Genomic DNA, 15,758 nt, shown 5'->3' with positions numbered 1-15,758 from the left:
TTTATTTTAATCTAATTATTAAGATTATTTTAGTTCTTCTTATTCTCATTTTAAACATTTTCACTGTAGTTGACATAAAATTTTTATTTAAAATGAATAAATTACATTGTTAATCACTTTAAAATAAGATAATTTATTTTAATTACTTTAAAATTTTCTATCAATTTAATCATTGCCGATAGAAAAATTGTTCAAAATGATTACTTAACGATTATCTCGTTAACGGACTGCTAATTAGACCGGCCACATTAGCATTTTTTTCACATACCATTCTGTCGAAAAAATTACAAAATGAAAAATTATTCTTTTAGTCCATTTAAAAATTACAAATTTTTAAATTAATGTTTTGACCCAAATTCGTAACCAAGGAACCACTGACGTCCAGGTCACTGTTGTACAAGCCCAATGTTGCCCGGGCCCATAAACAAATAAAATATAACAGCCCAACAAATAATTTTACAAACTCAAACCCCATCAGCCCACTACTAAACCAAACCTTAGCCCTTTGCAGAGGAGAGAAAACAGCAGCAGCCCTGGCACCCCAGCTCTCCATGCCACCATGTCGGCCACCACGCCCCATGCGTCTGACACTCCCACCAACTCCTCCATGTGCACCCACCTGATGATTTCCATCACCTGCAGAATAAGACAAAAAAGAAAGCAAACACTAAGATAGAGGCAGACGACAGGAAGCAATGGCAAGAAATTTAAAAAATGTTGTATTGAAATGGCTATAAAGGCCGGATCTGAATGTAATAACGTAGGGGGGACGGATTGTAAAAAGATTTTTTTCTTACAAAAAGAAGGAATGTAACACAGATATTAGGAATCAAAACGCACACAAGCAAATCGAAAAAAAGTTTGGAAACTAAAAGGTGTTCTTGGTTCTTTTGATTTTTTATTTTGATTTATTTTTTTATTTTGTATTTTCTTTTATTTTTTTTCTCTTCTCGAATCTGTTTAAGAAAAAACTAAAAGGAAGGAATGGCTCACCTGAATCCCTTCGAGCTCGCCGTCGGAGTGATTTCTCCGTCGTTGTAATCGAGTTCGACAAAGGGACAAAGAACTCATTTTTTTTTCCTTCGTTCTTGGGTGGCTGAAGGTTTAGTCTTCAAAAGAGGCTTTGAAGACAGAGCTCAAAAGCTCGTCCTCCGCAACACCGGTCACCGGCCATGGCAGCGTGTAGGTGAGCATGAAATGGGCTTGTCGGCTGATAAGAAGGAGAAGAGATAGAGGAGTCTGAAAGTGTTAGGTTTAGAAAAAAATAAAAAAAAGGAAATAAAGGCATAGATGGTTTCAAAATAAAAGTATGATTTAAATAATAAAACTAAAACAATACCGTTTGGGTAAAGGAAAAGAGCCTATGCGTCTAAAATGGGTTATTTTTGTGGCAAATCCTTCTCTTTTGCGCTGCTATTGGATTAGGCCCCTGTTCTTCTTTTTATTGTTTTTAATCTGGCCGCATAATTTTCTCCTAATTACATTTGAGTCCTTGTTGAAATAATGCGTATAAAGGTTGGGATTATTTCCCTTTTAGTCCCTCCATGTTATTCACGTGTTCTAATAGGTCCTCCCATTTCCTATTTTGTTTCGAATCTATCCCCTAACTCTTGTTTTAAATTCAATTTGGCCCCATTTCTTTTTTTATTCTATTATTTTCGCCCCGAATTTCTGTTTAAAGTTCAAATTAGCCCTTTTGGCTACCTTTGTTATTATAAATTAATATTATTGTTACTCTATAATCATATTTTTTATGCTTATTTTCGCTATTATTATTATATTTGCTTTCATTCTTTATTATTATGGTTGTTGCTATTTCTCTTGATTGTTTTGTTATCGTCATCATTATCTTATCACTTTATCATTGTCATTATCAATATGCTATCATTATTCTCATTAATGTATTGTCATCATTAGTTTCTACTTTATTATTATTATATGCTATCATTATTCTCATTAATGTATTGTCATCATTAGTTTCTACTTTACTATTATTATATTATTATTATTGCTATCATCATATTATTGAACTAGGTAACTTTATATTGGTTTTGTTATATTGTATATTTTTGTATTTATTTATATTATTATTACCATTATTATTATCATATATTTTATATTATTTTATTTTACATATGTTATTTCTTTTAAACTATTATACATATTGTTTGTTTTGAAACTTTTATATACATTTTGTATTTTAAATTATTATGTATATTGTTTACTTTAATATTTTATATATATATTATTTATTTTAGACTTTTTATATTATTTTAAATTGTCATATGTTATTCATTTCAAATCGCTTTATTTTACCTTAAATTGTTTTGTATGTTAATAATTTTAAATTATTTTATACTACTTACTTAAAATTATGTCTTTATAATATCTATTTTGAACTCATTTTTATATATTACTTAGTCAAAATTGTTTAATTATTTATTTCAAATTGTTTTACCTTATTTCATTCTTTTGATTATTCTGCTGTCTTTTAAATGATGTATGTCGAGAAATTATTGCCATTACGTTCATTTTCACATTATTGTCATTCACTAGTAATATTCCTATTCATATATTATCATTCTATGCCCATTATTATATTTTTATTTCATAGCATCGTATCGTATATTAAGCCCCAATACGTTCTTTCAATTTAGATCACTTTATTTTATTTCAAACAAAAACACCCATTTTAATTTTCACTTTCAAAACCAAAGTCGATCCCGTTTTCAAAAAATGGTTACGACACTATCTTGTATGTTATGTGTAACACCCCTAACCCGTACCCGTCGCCGGACTAGGGTCACGAGGCGTTACTGAACAAAAACAAAATTCCAAACATTCACTTATTCATATAAGTCATACTCATAATTATATTAAGCATATAACTAATTAAATAATAAACATACTTTATTTATCATATTGCATTTACAAATCATACCTCAAAATTCAACCGAATCTATACCTTTCGAATAATCACATTTTCATTAACAAATATATATTCACATATGAAAACATGTATAAACATCTTATAAATTACATTTTCTAAACTCATTATTCAAATATATTTTACTCAAACTAAAAACCTAAACCGAACAAATAATTATATCATGAAATCTATATATATATAGTGATCATTACATCAATCCACTTTCAAATTTACTAACATCAATTAACCATTTTAAAACATACCACATATATCACATACTCCATTCACATATAATTTATAACACATCAACTAAAAGTAAGCTCAAACCATATCCAATTATGAACGAATCTATCATGAAAATTAAGCCATTTTCGCATGGCTAAAGTTATACATATTCAAGGTCGAACAAAATACATATTAGCCTATACATGCCATAAGTTTGAAAATAGACTTTTAAAAGTACCGAAGGTTGGCGATAGCGTGGATGACTTTTCTGATGATCCCCGAGCTCGTAACTTACAACAAAATCTATAAAACAGAATAACAAAGATACACACAGAGTAAGCTAACTTAGCTTAATAAGTCATAAGCAATTTTAACATTTAAAATAATAATCAAACATTAAAAATTATCCAAATTAAAACATTGATGTTGTACATTATCTCGATCATATCATCTCTTTTATTTATTTCTAACTTATACTTTTACACAAAAGGGTTACCTTGGCCGAATGCCAACAATTCACATTTAGCATAATGTTATTCAACTTTTCATTCTCAAAATAACATTATCTCAAATATGTTTACATTCAAATATATATATACTCGTGAATCAAACTCAACTTTATAAGCCAACATCACTCATTTAGTCGATTATAGAGAATCAAAGATAATATCACAAATGTGCATACCTATGTGGCCAAATATGCAAGATCAAATTTAACATCACCTAAGTACTTACTCATATGGCTGAATATACAAATTCAAATATAATATCACTTTTGTGCATACCTTCATGGTCAAATATTCAAGATTCAATATAACGTCACATATGTACATACCTATGTGGCCGAATAAATACAAGATCATTTAGCTCAATTTACTTGATCAATTTCCACATCAACTCGTAATCTTATAAGCATAGGCTTGAAAATAAATCACCGGTATAAAACCTGCTAGGCATAAGCCTGAATCACACACCGGCACAAGGCCTGCTAGACTCAAAGTCTGATATTATTCACCGGCAATAACCTGCTAGGCATAAAGCCCGATTACATTCACCAGCATAAAGCTTGCTAGGCTGAAAGCCCGAATATCCCTATTATAATGCTGTCTCGGACACAATTCATATAACAAAAACTCCATATATTCCATATAGATGATACAAACTTTTAAATGATATAACTCTGTCGAATTAAACTCAAATATAATATTTCTATGCTCAAACACATTCGACTAGCTCTTTTATGAATCAATAGATTCCAAACAGCATATTAAACTAAGTTATAAAAAATGATATTTAATTGCTTAAAGACTTACCTCGGACTATGAAAACCCAGATGCAGATCGACTAGTCAACAACTTTACTTTTTCCCGATCTAAATCCGATTTTCTCTTTTCTTGATCTAAATTAATATAAATTAAATTTATCAAATCAAATATTCAACCAAATTCATCCAAAAACACACAAATGGGCAAATTTCAATTTTACCCCTAATATTTCACTTTTTTCACAATTTAGTCCCTATTGCATAAAACACAAAATATGCAAAATCTCACAACAACATTGTTAGGCCGAATATTCCTTATTCTCATACTAGTCCATTTATTTCATTTATTTCACATTTTAGTCCCTCAATTTATTATTTTCACAATTTAGTCCTAATTACTCAAAATCATTAAAAACTCCAATACAAAACATGATAATCTAAAACATATTTTTAATATCTCATCATCAAACATCTCAAAACACAAATATTCATCAATGGCATAACTTAAAACATTCATCAAAATCAGAAATTCTAGCATGGGTCTTGTAGATAACTTAACAACGATCTCAAAAACGTAAAAATTATCAAAAACCGAGCTAATTACATACCTTGATTGAGCTTAATAAGTTGCCGAACCCTTAAAGCTTTCTTTTCTTTCTTATTTTCTTTAGTTTCGGCAATAATAAAGAACATGCATGGTTGTTTTTAATTTATGTTATAATATATACATATTATTACTTATATTATAACTTTAATATTATTATAATATTATTTCCACCCACCCACTAACTAGTGACCGAATGTGTCCATGCCAATTTCAATGGTATAATTGCATTATAAGTACTCCACATTAAAAGAACAAAGCAATTAGGCACTTTAACAATTAGCATGCAAATTTTACATTTTATGCAATTAAGCCCTTTTATTAAATCAGCCACTCAAACAACAAAATTAAAACACGAAAGTTTCACATATATAAATTCACACATGGTAAACATAGAAAATAATTTTAAAATATTTTTCTAACTTGGATTCATGGTCCCGAAACCACCGTTCCGATTAGGGTCTAAATTAGGCTGTTACATTATGTTTTATCATGTTAACGCGCTCCTTCATGCATCGGTTTTAAAAATGAGACTTCAAGGATTTCAAAAAATATAAAGGCAATGCTTGGTGTTTGAAAATTTCGAGAAAGTAGTGCCCTAACTTATTGGGTTGCCACTTTTCTCGTTGAATTCGAATAATTAAGTACCCTTCTAAGTTTTTTTTAAAGGTTTTCTAAATGCAAGCCACTATCTTGGAATTTCAACGCAATATGTCCTAACTTATTGGATATAGCGTTTTGCTATTTCGAAATAGGAATTTCAAAAAAGGTTAACTTAATGTCAATACTTTGACACGAGCGAATCCCAATTTTCAAATTTAAAATATTTTAAAGAGGACTACATCTTAATTTTTTTTTAATTTCCGACATTAAAGACATTTGATAATCAATTAGGTACCAATTTTTGGGCGTTACGAGGGTGCTAATCCTTCCTCGTACGTAACCGACTCCCGAACCCGTTCTTTTATTTCGTGGACCAAAACTAATGATTTTAAAACAAAATGTTTTAAAGGTGATCCAATCACACCTAAAAAGATCGGTGGCGACTCCCGTTTTCGTTTTTTAAAAGTCGATTCTCATTTTCCTAAAACTCGATTTGAAAATGGTTTCGACAACTGTCCCTGCAAATCTAAAAACTAAAAAGAGCTTTGGCCGTGGATTGCTCATCGTCATCATCATCACCGGCCGGAAGAGTAAGACAGTTAAATAAAACATGGTAAAGTGTTCATTAGAACAGTTGAAGAAGGCAAAAACAATGGCAACCATTGCTGCGTGGCAAAGCTCAAAGACTGCTCTTTCTTTATCCTCAAACTCCTCCTTGGGCCAGCGTCTCCCAATTCCTCCTCCTCTCTCCCCTCTGCATGTAAGTTCTTTTGTTTTTCCTCTCAATTTCTTTTACCTCATTGTTTGCTTCAATTTACACAATTTTCTTGTATTTTTCAGTTCATTGAAGGTTATATAGAAATGGGTGTTTCACATTTTTCACTCTTTTGCCTTGGATTTCTTTTGACCAAGTCTAAAGCAACTTGCTTTATTCTTTTGGTGTTGAAAGGACCGAACTTTTTGTTAGATAAAAGATGGTATAAAACTATAATTTCACATTATCCTTATTTCTTTTTAATAAGAGAATGACAAATTCATAATTATCTAAAATCGACTCTCAAATCGCACGAGAATATTCCTATTATTATATAAAATCAACACCTAAAGGAGATTTATGAAATGAATAAGGGCAAAATTGGTACATTAACTTAAATTTAAGGATAAAATTGAAATAGGGTTATTTTGACATTTACCTAATTGGAATTTTTTTTATTTGCATCTAAAGTATATTATTTTTCTCATTTTGGTACCTAACTTTTTTTTTTGCTTAGATTAGTACCTAAAGTTACATTGTGTTACCAATTCACTCAAATCTGTTAAGAAAAAACTCATTACCATTTAAAAACTCATTAAAATGTGGCCTAATTACAATATGCCACATGACATTCATATGTAATAAAAATACAAATAAATTAAAATTTCTAAAATAAATAAAAGTTTTAAATAAATTAAAAATAATTTAATTAATAAAATATAATAAATAGAATTTACTCTTTGACTTTTACCAGTGTTAACCAATCATTGACTAACATTAACCAATGTTGACCAATGGTTGACCTAATAGTTTTGATATGTTTTTTTACAAATTATTTTTGAAAATTCTAATATATTTTTATTGTTAATATATATATATATATAGATGTCACATGACGCTTTCTAATTGGATTGAAGTGTCACATAGCACATTCTAATTTAGTCACATTTTAACTGAATTTTTTAAAGGAAATGGAGCAAATTGGTAATAGAATGTAAATTTAAGTAGAAGTCTGAGAAAAAAATAGTATACTTCAGAGCCAAATGATGCTTTTAAGCCTTATTGAAATAAGTAATAAAAATATAATATAATGATAGTTTATACTATATGAATTCAAATAAAACATTTACATTTTTAATTTTAAAATAATTATAAAAATACAAACCACAAACTTCTTACCCTATAGAATAGACACAAAAATTAGGTACTATCCAACAAATTCAAGAATATTCGATCCACTATTAGTGTATAAGTCTCATGCACCACTAGTTAACAATAAGATAATACATCGCTACTTATGTAAAACAAAAAATATTGAAGGGTTTAAAATAAAAATAAATAACTTTATTTTTAAAAATAAATATTAATTACAATTTCAAACTAAATTTATTATGTTGACAAATTTTGTAAATGTTGAGAGCTAAATTTATTCAATTTTTAGTATTCGAACTAAAATGACAAATTTTGTAAAAATTGAGGGTTAAATCTGTTGAATATTTTATATCTAGGATCAAATTGATAGAATGTGTAAACATTAGAAGGCTAAATTTATTATTAGACTAATAAAAAAACTCACATCAACTTTCTGCCACTAATCTAATGATAAGTAACAGGAAAGCGACCAAAATATTTAATTTCGAAAAATTTAGTGACTAAATAAAAATTAATAGTTCAATGACCAAAATAGAACGAATGCAATAGTTCAGTGACCATTTTTTAAATATTTATTTTTTATAAAAATTATACATATTTAAAAAATACATAATATCCGATTGAGTCTTAGTTCAATTAACATAAGCATTAACACAATAAATTTGAGTCTGTTAAAGCGTATTATTCTCTATGTTAATTTGGTAAAATAATTAGCCGACATTACAGACTACAATATGTTTATGTTAATTACAATTATACCTTCATCTAGGAAGCTACCAGAAACTTTCATTTTGTCGACCGACTTATCCAAACAACCAACACCATTTGATATGTTAAGGGAGAGGCTTTAATACCATTTCAAGAAGAAAAATAAAAGAAAAATTTGTAGGAAATTAATACTTTAGCAGTGTCAACAATTTGTTGTACTATCATACAATAATTTATTATATTTCAACTTCGTACAACATGTAGTTTAAGTCTTAATACACATTAGGTTCGAAAATACACATGTTTACGCAATATACTCATAATGATAATTTTTTAATGAATAGGTAAGTGCTAAACTCTTATTACATAATCTATACAATTTTTAAGTATATATTGTTTTCGACTTGTTAACATAAGAGATCAATTACAATTAATCACACATTAAAGTAGCTTTAAAGAAGCATAAACAATTTGCTCAATTTCAAGCTCGGTTGGAACTACTCATGACACTGCTCTCATATTTGCCACAACAATCTGAATAGAGAATAAAATCTAATAATTATTAAAATATACATGATAAAAACTTTTTAAAAATCAATATAAGATATACATACATAGATGAGGTAGGTTCGTTCTTGATATTTTTGAGGTTTTAGATGAAACAATAAATTGGGTCATTTTAAAAAAATTATAAAATGTAATACAATAAAATAAAATCATATACTAGTAATTTCACTAAAATAATACGTTTTATGACATTAACCGAATAATATATTTTTCTAACAAAATTAAAAAATATATATATTTTTCATTCGATCTACTCTTATGTCATCAACTACAAAAACACAAAAAAATCATTAAAAAAGGATTCTACGAGTATTTTGAGGTGCAAAATCATTAATGATAAAATCCTTCTCGATTTTTTATTTTAAAATTAGTTATTACTAATAAAAGGGACAAAATTTAAAATTATATACTAATTTTGGTCTAATATGTAATGGTATACATGATTATTAAATGAGTATATTTTTATTTTCAAATATCATATTAGTGAACTTATTAGAAAATTTTGACGGAATTAATAATTGAATTTTTACTCCATTAATATTAGATAGAATAATTACGCTACTAAAAATCTATTGTTTATACAAAACAACAAATAATATTTAAGGATTTTTAATCTGATATAAATATTATTTTAAAAGTATTTTATCTTTTGACCTCTTTTATCATTAATAAAATAAAAAAAAATTGGACGTGGGCGGTGGCGGCTGCATCTAAAAGCAGCCCCAGGCCGGCCATAAAAACAATAAATTTGAATAATCATTCACACAGGAGTCAACATCGACTGTTAGTGAAACACCCTCCTTAATCCATTCGAATAATCTTAATAATTCCATTACTTGTCCAAATTTTCTCTGTTATTTGATTATTTTTAATTGTTTAAAGCAGCCACAATGGTTACACCCCATTCACCCTCCTATAAATACTTGGCACTTCCTTACCACAAACAAAACATCTAACAACAAATTATCTATTTTTAATAACACAAGAAAGTTGGCTTTTTGAAAAGAAAAAAATGGAGAATGTTCCTTGTACAATGAAAGCTTGGATTTATGGACAACATGGGAAACCTGAAGATGTTCTGAAACTCAAGTCCGATGTTGTTGTTCCTGAATTGAAGGAAGATCAAGTTCTTGTTAAGGTCATGGCTTCGGGGCTTAATCCAGTTGATAATAAAAGGATGATTGGCATTTTTGTTCACGCTGAATGTCCTTTTCCCGTAAGTTTTTTTACATTACTGCTGTAACTTAAACTCAGTTAAGTGTCTGATATGGATATATTGTTTTATTTTTATTTTTCCAGACAGTTCCAGGGTACGATGTAGCTGGTGTGGTGGTGAAAGTAGGAAGCCAAGTAAAGAACTTAAAGGTAGGTGATGAAGTATATGGTAACATCCATGAGAAAGCCTTGGATCATCCCAAACAATACGGCACTTTGGCCGAATACACGGCGGTTGAAGAGCGGCTATTGGCTCCCAAACCCAAGAATCTCAGCTTTGCCGAGGCTGCTTCACTGCCGGTCGCCATCGGAACAGCTTACGAAGGCCTTCAACGATGCGAGTTCACTGCTGGTCAATCCATTCTTGTGTTGGGAGGCGCGGGTGGAGTTGGCAGCATGGTCATTCAGGTACGTTTATGTCAATATTACTAAATGATTGTATTACCTTTGTGGTATGATAAATTTGTATTATTGGATCAGCTGGCCAAGCATGTATTCGGAGCATCAAGAGTTGTGGCTACTGCTAGTACAGGAAAACTAGAGTTGTTGAGGAATTTGGGTGCTGATTTAGCAGTTGATTACACCAAGGAAAACTTAGAAGATCTCCCTGAGAAATTTGATGTTGTATATGACTGTGTCGGTAAGATCCTAGGTTCTTTTACTTTCAAATTTAGTTTGAGAATCGAAAAATGTTGTAGATGTTGGAATTTAAACTTTAAATTAAGCCTCGGGCCTATAATAAGACTATTGTTGCTCCTTGAACAAAATTTTATCTACTTAATAAGTTGACAACATAATCCAACTGAATTAAGCTCGGGTTTATCATCTATTTAACAAGTATAATTTGTGTATGAAAAAATAGGGCAATGTGAAAGGGCAGTGAAGGCAATGAAGGAAGGTGGGAAAGTTGTGACAGTGAGTGGTGCAGTGACTGTGCCAGCATTTAAGTTTATAGTCACTTCAAATGGGGCTGATTTGGAGAAATTGAATCCTTACTTGGAAAGTGGACAGGTGAAGGCTATTATTGATCCCAAAGGCATCTATCCTTTCTCTCAAACACTTGAAGGACTTGCATATGTCGACACTGGTAGAGTCGCTGGAAAAGTAGTCATATATCCAATCCAACAAGATAATTAATTTAAATCACAACAACACTCACATTTGTGTTGCAAGTGTTTGATCCTATGTTACCGATTGGTCTCATGTAATAAAAACAATAATGTTTCCCTCTAATGTTTCTCTATAAATGCACTTCATCAAAGTTACAATGTAATTGCAGCTATGCGAAAAGTAAAAATTGATAATATCAAATTAAAACTCAGAAGTCGTTACTACTTTTTTCGAGGATGGATCCCACAAAAAAAGATTTACAATTTTCAAAATAATAAAATAAAAATTCCAACACAAGAACTGATATAAATTTAAGAATTAACTAAAAATAAATATAGTAATTATTAGGAGAACAAAAATAAAATATGGGTTAGTAAAAGTGATTAAGTTTATTTATCTAATCCAGTTATTGATAAGTTTAAGATTTATGACTAAGATGATCTCAAAATGTAGGTTCTTGGTTGGTGTAGCACTTATAGGTATTTAGAGAATCTTATGTTGATATATGCCGTATAGGAATTAAACAAACCTTAAACTAACACTGACATTAACCCTCACTATTTAAATTGGTGTATATGTTATAGATAATCCCATCCGTAGGTGTATATCTTAGCAGATTTAGATAACTATTCAACTAGATCGCTAAGATCAAGCAAACATTCTCGATATTTAACTCTTCTTAAATTATTGCTTAATCTAACAGTCACTTAAATCAATTGTGAATAATCAATTGAACACTTAATATTTATACTAAATTATTGCTTAATCTAACAGTCACTTAAATCAATTATGAATAACAAATTGAACACTTAATATTTATACTAACTTAAATTTATCTCTAACAACCGATTTACTTCATCATTACTTGAGTTATTAGTTCATAAAAAGCATTATTGTAATAGGCTCAATTTGCTCGAGCCCATAAAAAACCAAAAATAATAAATAATAAACCAAATTATTTATGGGTCCAAAGTCCATTTACAATTCATTTAACCCAAAAATAACAGCCCGAACATTAAACCTAATAAGCCTACAACCAAAACCCCTAATTTAATTCCTAGCTCAATTTGCACATGGCGCAAATGAGCCCAATATTGTGAAAGCACCAGAAACCCTAGAGGTTTCTGGAATACACCATCGCTGCAGCTAGTCAGGATCGGGCTCCCACGAGTGGTTTCCCACGTACGACCTCCACGTCACCAGGGCCTATTCCTCCGTACGGCCACACTTGCAGCAGAGTACACGAGAAGTAGCAGCAACAGAATACACGAAAGGCAACAATAACAGAATACGATGGAAAAATAGCAAAAAAAGAAGAGGAAGTAGATTTCTTGTAATTTTAATTCTTATTTTTCCGTCTATAAAAGGCCATCGTTTGTACTCTAAAAACTTACACATACTAAATATCAAAAAAGGATTTCAAAAGCAATTCTGAAAAGGTGATTTCTGTTTTTTAGTTTCTTTAATTTTCTGTTGAATTTTCCTATCTCCTTCCTTCGATTTTTTCATCATTGCATTTAAAAACAAAAGAAAGAGGGAAAAGTGAGATCTTACCTTGCGAATCAGCCATCGGTTTCTTTTCGCTTCATTGAAATCGAAGCCGAAAAGGGATCTCAAGGCTAAAAACCATCTCTTCGAAGCTCGAAAATGCTGGTCGCCGTTCATGGTGGTGGATTGGTGTTTGAAAGAAGGGATTTAGGGTTTGCTAGTTGAGAAGAAAGGGGCTAGGGTTGGTTCGGCCGATTGTGGCCTGGTTTTAGTCTTTTTAAAGGACTAAAAACGGTGCCGTTTTGAGCTTGTTTCAGTGGCTCCAAAACGGTGCTGTATTGACTATACCTGACCCGACTTGACCTGGTTGCCTGTGAGGATCCGCGCGTTTTGCTTAAAGGGGATATTTGCGCCATAAACCATTCCCTTTTGCGCTGTTGTTCAATTGAGTTTTATTTGTTTTTTTCCTTTTTTTAAAAAAAATTATCTTTGTAATCTGCGCGTAGATCCAATTTGATTCTCGCCTAAGCATTGCGTTTTGGGATCTGGAATATTTCCAGCTTTGATCCCTGTACCTTCGCGCGCATTGCGCTTTAATCCATATTTTAATTTTAATGGTTTTTTTATTTTTAAAATATCCTTTTCATTTTATTTTTATTTTAATTGAGTTTTTTTATTTTGTATAATTCATAATTATTTTAAAAGATCCACTTAACTTTCATTTTAATCCTCGTTTATTTATTTTTATAGTTTGAGCTACTTTGATAATTTTGTTTTTAAAATCATTATTGTAAAGTTTGTATATCATATTATTTTAACATCTTGTATAGTATTTCATATAAATGTTCTTATATATTATTATTATTATTATATATATATATATATAGTTCATAATAAAATTAATTTGATCATATATACATTATTAATTCCATGTTATTTTTATATATAATTGCCTCTAAATCTATTTATATATATATATATATATATATATATATATATATATATATATATTTTTAAAATCTACTATGTATATAGTTCATTCCCTAAGATTATATTTTATCATGTGCTTTTGCTATCCTTTTCATATTTTATGTATTATTTAAGTTATCTTTTATTGTATGTATACTATTAACTTTAAATAAATGTATTATTTTTTAAAAACATTTTACATATTATTTGATTCAAATATCTTATTTTTTATAACATCTATTTTAATGATCATATATATATCCCTAGGTTTTTATGCAAATTATGTCAAATTTTAGTATATGGTATTTGTTCTTCAATTCATCATTTTAAAATTATTTTGTATCATATTGGTTCCTAGTTTTATTTTGTTTGGTATATGTGTTAATTGTTTTATATTATTTCATATATCACTTTTACATATTATTTATTCATTTTTATATTGTTATATTAATTGTTGTTCATCCATGCTTGGAAATTTGGTTATATTTTTCTTGGATTTGTTCTATCTTATTGTTTGTTTATTAATTGGTTTCTCAAGTTTATATTATCTTCATTCACCAAGTATGATACTTTATTTGTGCATGTTGTCCCATGTTTATAATTTCGTTTTTTTGTTTACAAATGTTACTTTGTAATTTGCAACTTTTTGTTTTAAGATTAATTATTTTATTTTATTTCAAGTCAAATTAATGCGTTTTGAGCTAGTTTAATTTACAATTGTTTATTTAAAAATTCTAAAATAAGGCAATGTTCAATGTTTGAAAATTCGAGAAATCGTGCCCTACTGTGCTGGGTTTCGGTTTTTCGTTGGACTAAATAATTGGGCATCCTTTTGTAATTTTCAACGTATAAGCTTTTGGAAGTCAAAAATCAATCGTGTTTTCGAAAGTATAAAGGATCGTGTCCTATCGTGTTGAATGTGATGCTGTATTTCTTTGAAACAAGAGAATTTTGACGACCAACTTAAGCCATTCAAATGTTTTAAAAGGAACCATATTTAAAAATATTTTTTTAAAATTTTAGACATAAGGACAGTACTTAATCAATTTGGTACCAATTTTGGGCGTAATGAGGGTGTTTGCCCTTCCTCATACGTAACCGGCTCCCGAACCCTTTTTTTTTCAAATTTACGTAGGCCAAAATTGATTTAAATGGAATAAAATATTTTATTAGGTTATCCAATCCTACTTAAACAAAATGATTGGTGGTGATTTCACACTTTATTTAAAAGTCGATCCCTATTTTTTTTTAAATAAAAAAATGGTTTCAACAATCATAAACAAAAATAATAAAACAATCATAAGAACATTAATTGAAAAGATATGAACAGAAATAGAAATCCTATTGAATAATTGCAACTCCAAATCTCAATCCAAACATTACTTCGATGAACATTAGCTCGACCACTACAATTACTTTAAAAGAAAACTTAATAAATATAAAAATTAATGTTGCTCTCTTTGTGCACACCTAATTGAAACCTAAATATGGTTATTGTGTAGACCTAATTACGGCTTCATTAAATTTGGCAGCGACTAAACGAAACCAAGTGCTAAAAAGCGGTTCGGTACCATATGTGGCAGAATAGTGTACTGTGGCGCACATGTTGCTTCGACACTCCCGCATATTTTTTCAATCTCATTTTTTTTTCGCTCGTATTCAAACTCGTTCTTCATTTCAAATTGGACCTGATTAAAGCCAAAGCATTTATTAAAATGCCTATTACTTAAATAACTAAAAATAAGTAAAAACAACATAAAATATAAATATGATGCAACCTATGAAATTTATCCTAATTATGCAATTAAATATAATATTTACTTCAAAAATCATAAGTGAAAAAAGTACAAATATATTTATATGATGAAGACTTTGATGATGGTGTTTGATCAAGAAAGCCAAGAAAAATCAGAGGATGAACTTTTATGGAAATCTGATTCCATTTGAAACCAGTGAGATTCAAAGATGAACTTGTAGGTGTTGAGTGGTCCTCACAAAAAGCGAATCAATATTAACCATGAGGTGAAGATGGTGCCAAATGCATGGTAAATATCAAACTCTCAACTAAAACATATGAAAAAAGTTGTCCACATTTTAAAATTTGGAAATCCCAACATTGATCATCATCCTGGGAGAAAAACCCAAGATAAACAGGCAGCTGAAAATTGCA

General features: G+C 29.5%; 1 protein-coding gene across 1 annotated transcript; it reads left to right on the top strand.

Annotated features, from left to right (window-relative positions):
- Positions 1-9,728: 9,728 nt before the first annotated feature.
- Positions 9,729-11,294, top strand: LOC108486047 (2-methylene-furan-3-one reductase-like). Its single transcript, XM_017789864.2, has 4 exons — positions 9,729-10,022; positions 10,106-10,429; positions 10,502-10,661; positions 10,884-11,294. The coding sequence occupies exons 1-4, from the start codon at positions 9,819-9,821 to the stop codon at positions 11,156-11,158; spliced, it is 963 nt and encodes a 320-aa protein (XP_017645353.1). The 5' UTR covers positions 9,729-9,818; the 3' UTR covers positions 11,159-11,294.
- Positions 11,295-15,758: the final 4,464 nt, after the last annotated feature.

This window comes from Gossypium arboreum, chromosome 7 (assembly GCF_025698485.1).
Source record: "Gossypium arboreum isolate Shixiya-1 chromosome 7, ASM2569848v2, whole genome shotgun sequence".
NCBI lineage: Eukaryota > Viridiplantae > Streptophyta > Magnoliopsida > Malvales > Malvaceae > Gossypium > Gossypium arboreum.
This window is presented reverse-complemented; position numbering and strand designations above follow the sequence as displayed.

Coding starts and splice junctions, on each gene's coding strand:
- LOC108486047 (XM_017789864.2), top strand. CDS start 9,819: ATGGAGAATGTTCCTTGTACAATGAAAGCTTGGATTTATGGACAACAT. Junction 10,430..10,501: donor TTGGCAGCATGGTCATTCAG/GTACGTTTATGT, acceptor TTATTGGATCAG/CTGGCCAAGCATGTATTCGG. Junction 10,662..10,883: donor TGTTGTATATGACTGTGTCG/GTAAGATCCTAG, acceptor ATGAAAAAATAG/GGCAATGTGAAAGGGCAGTG.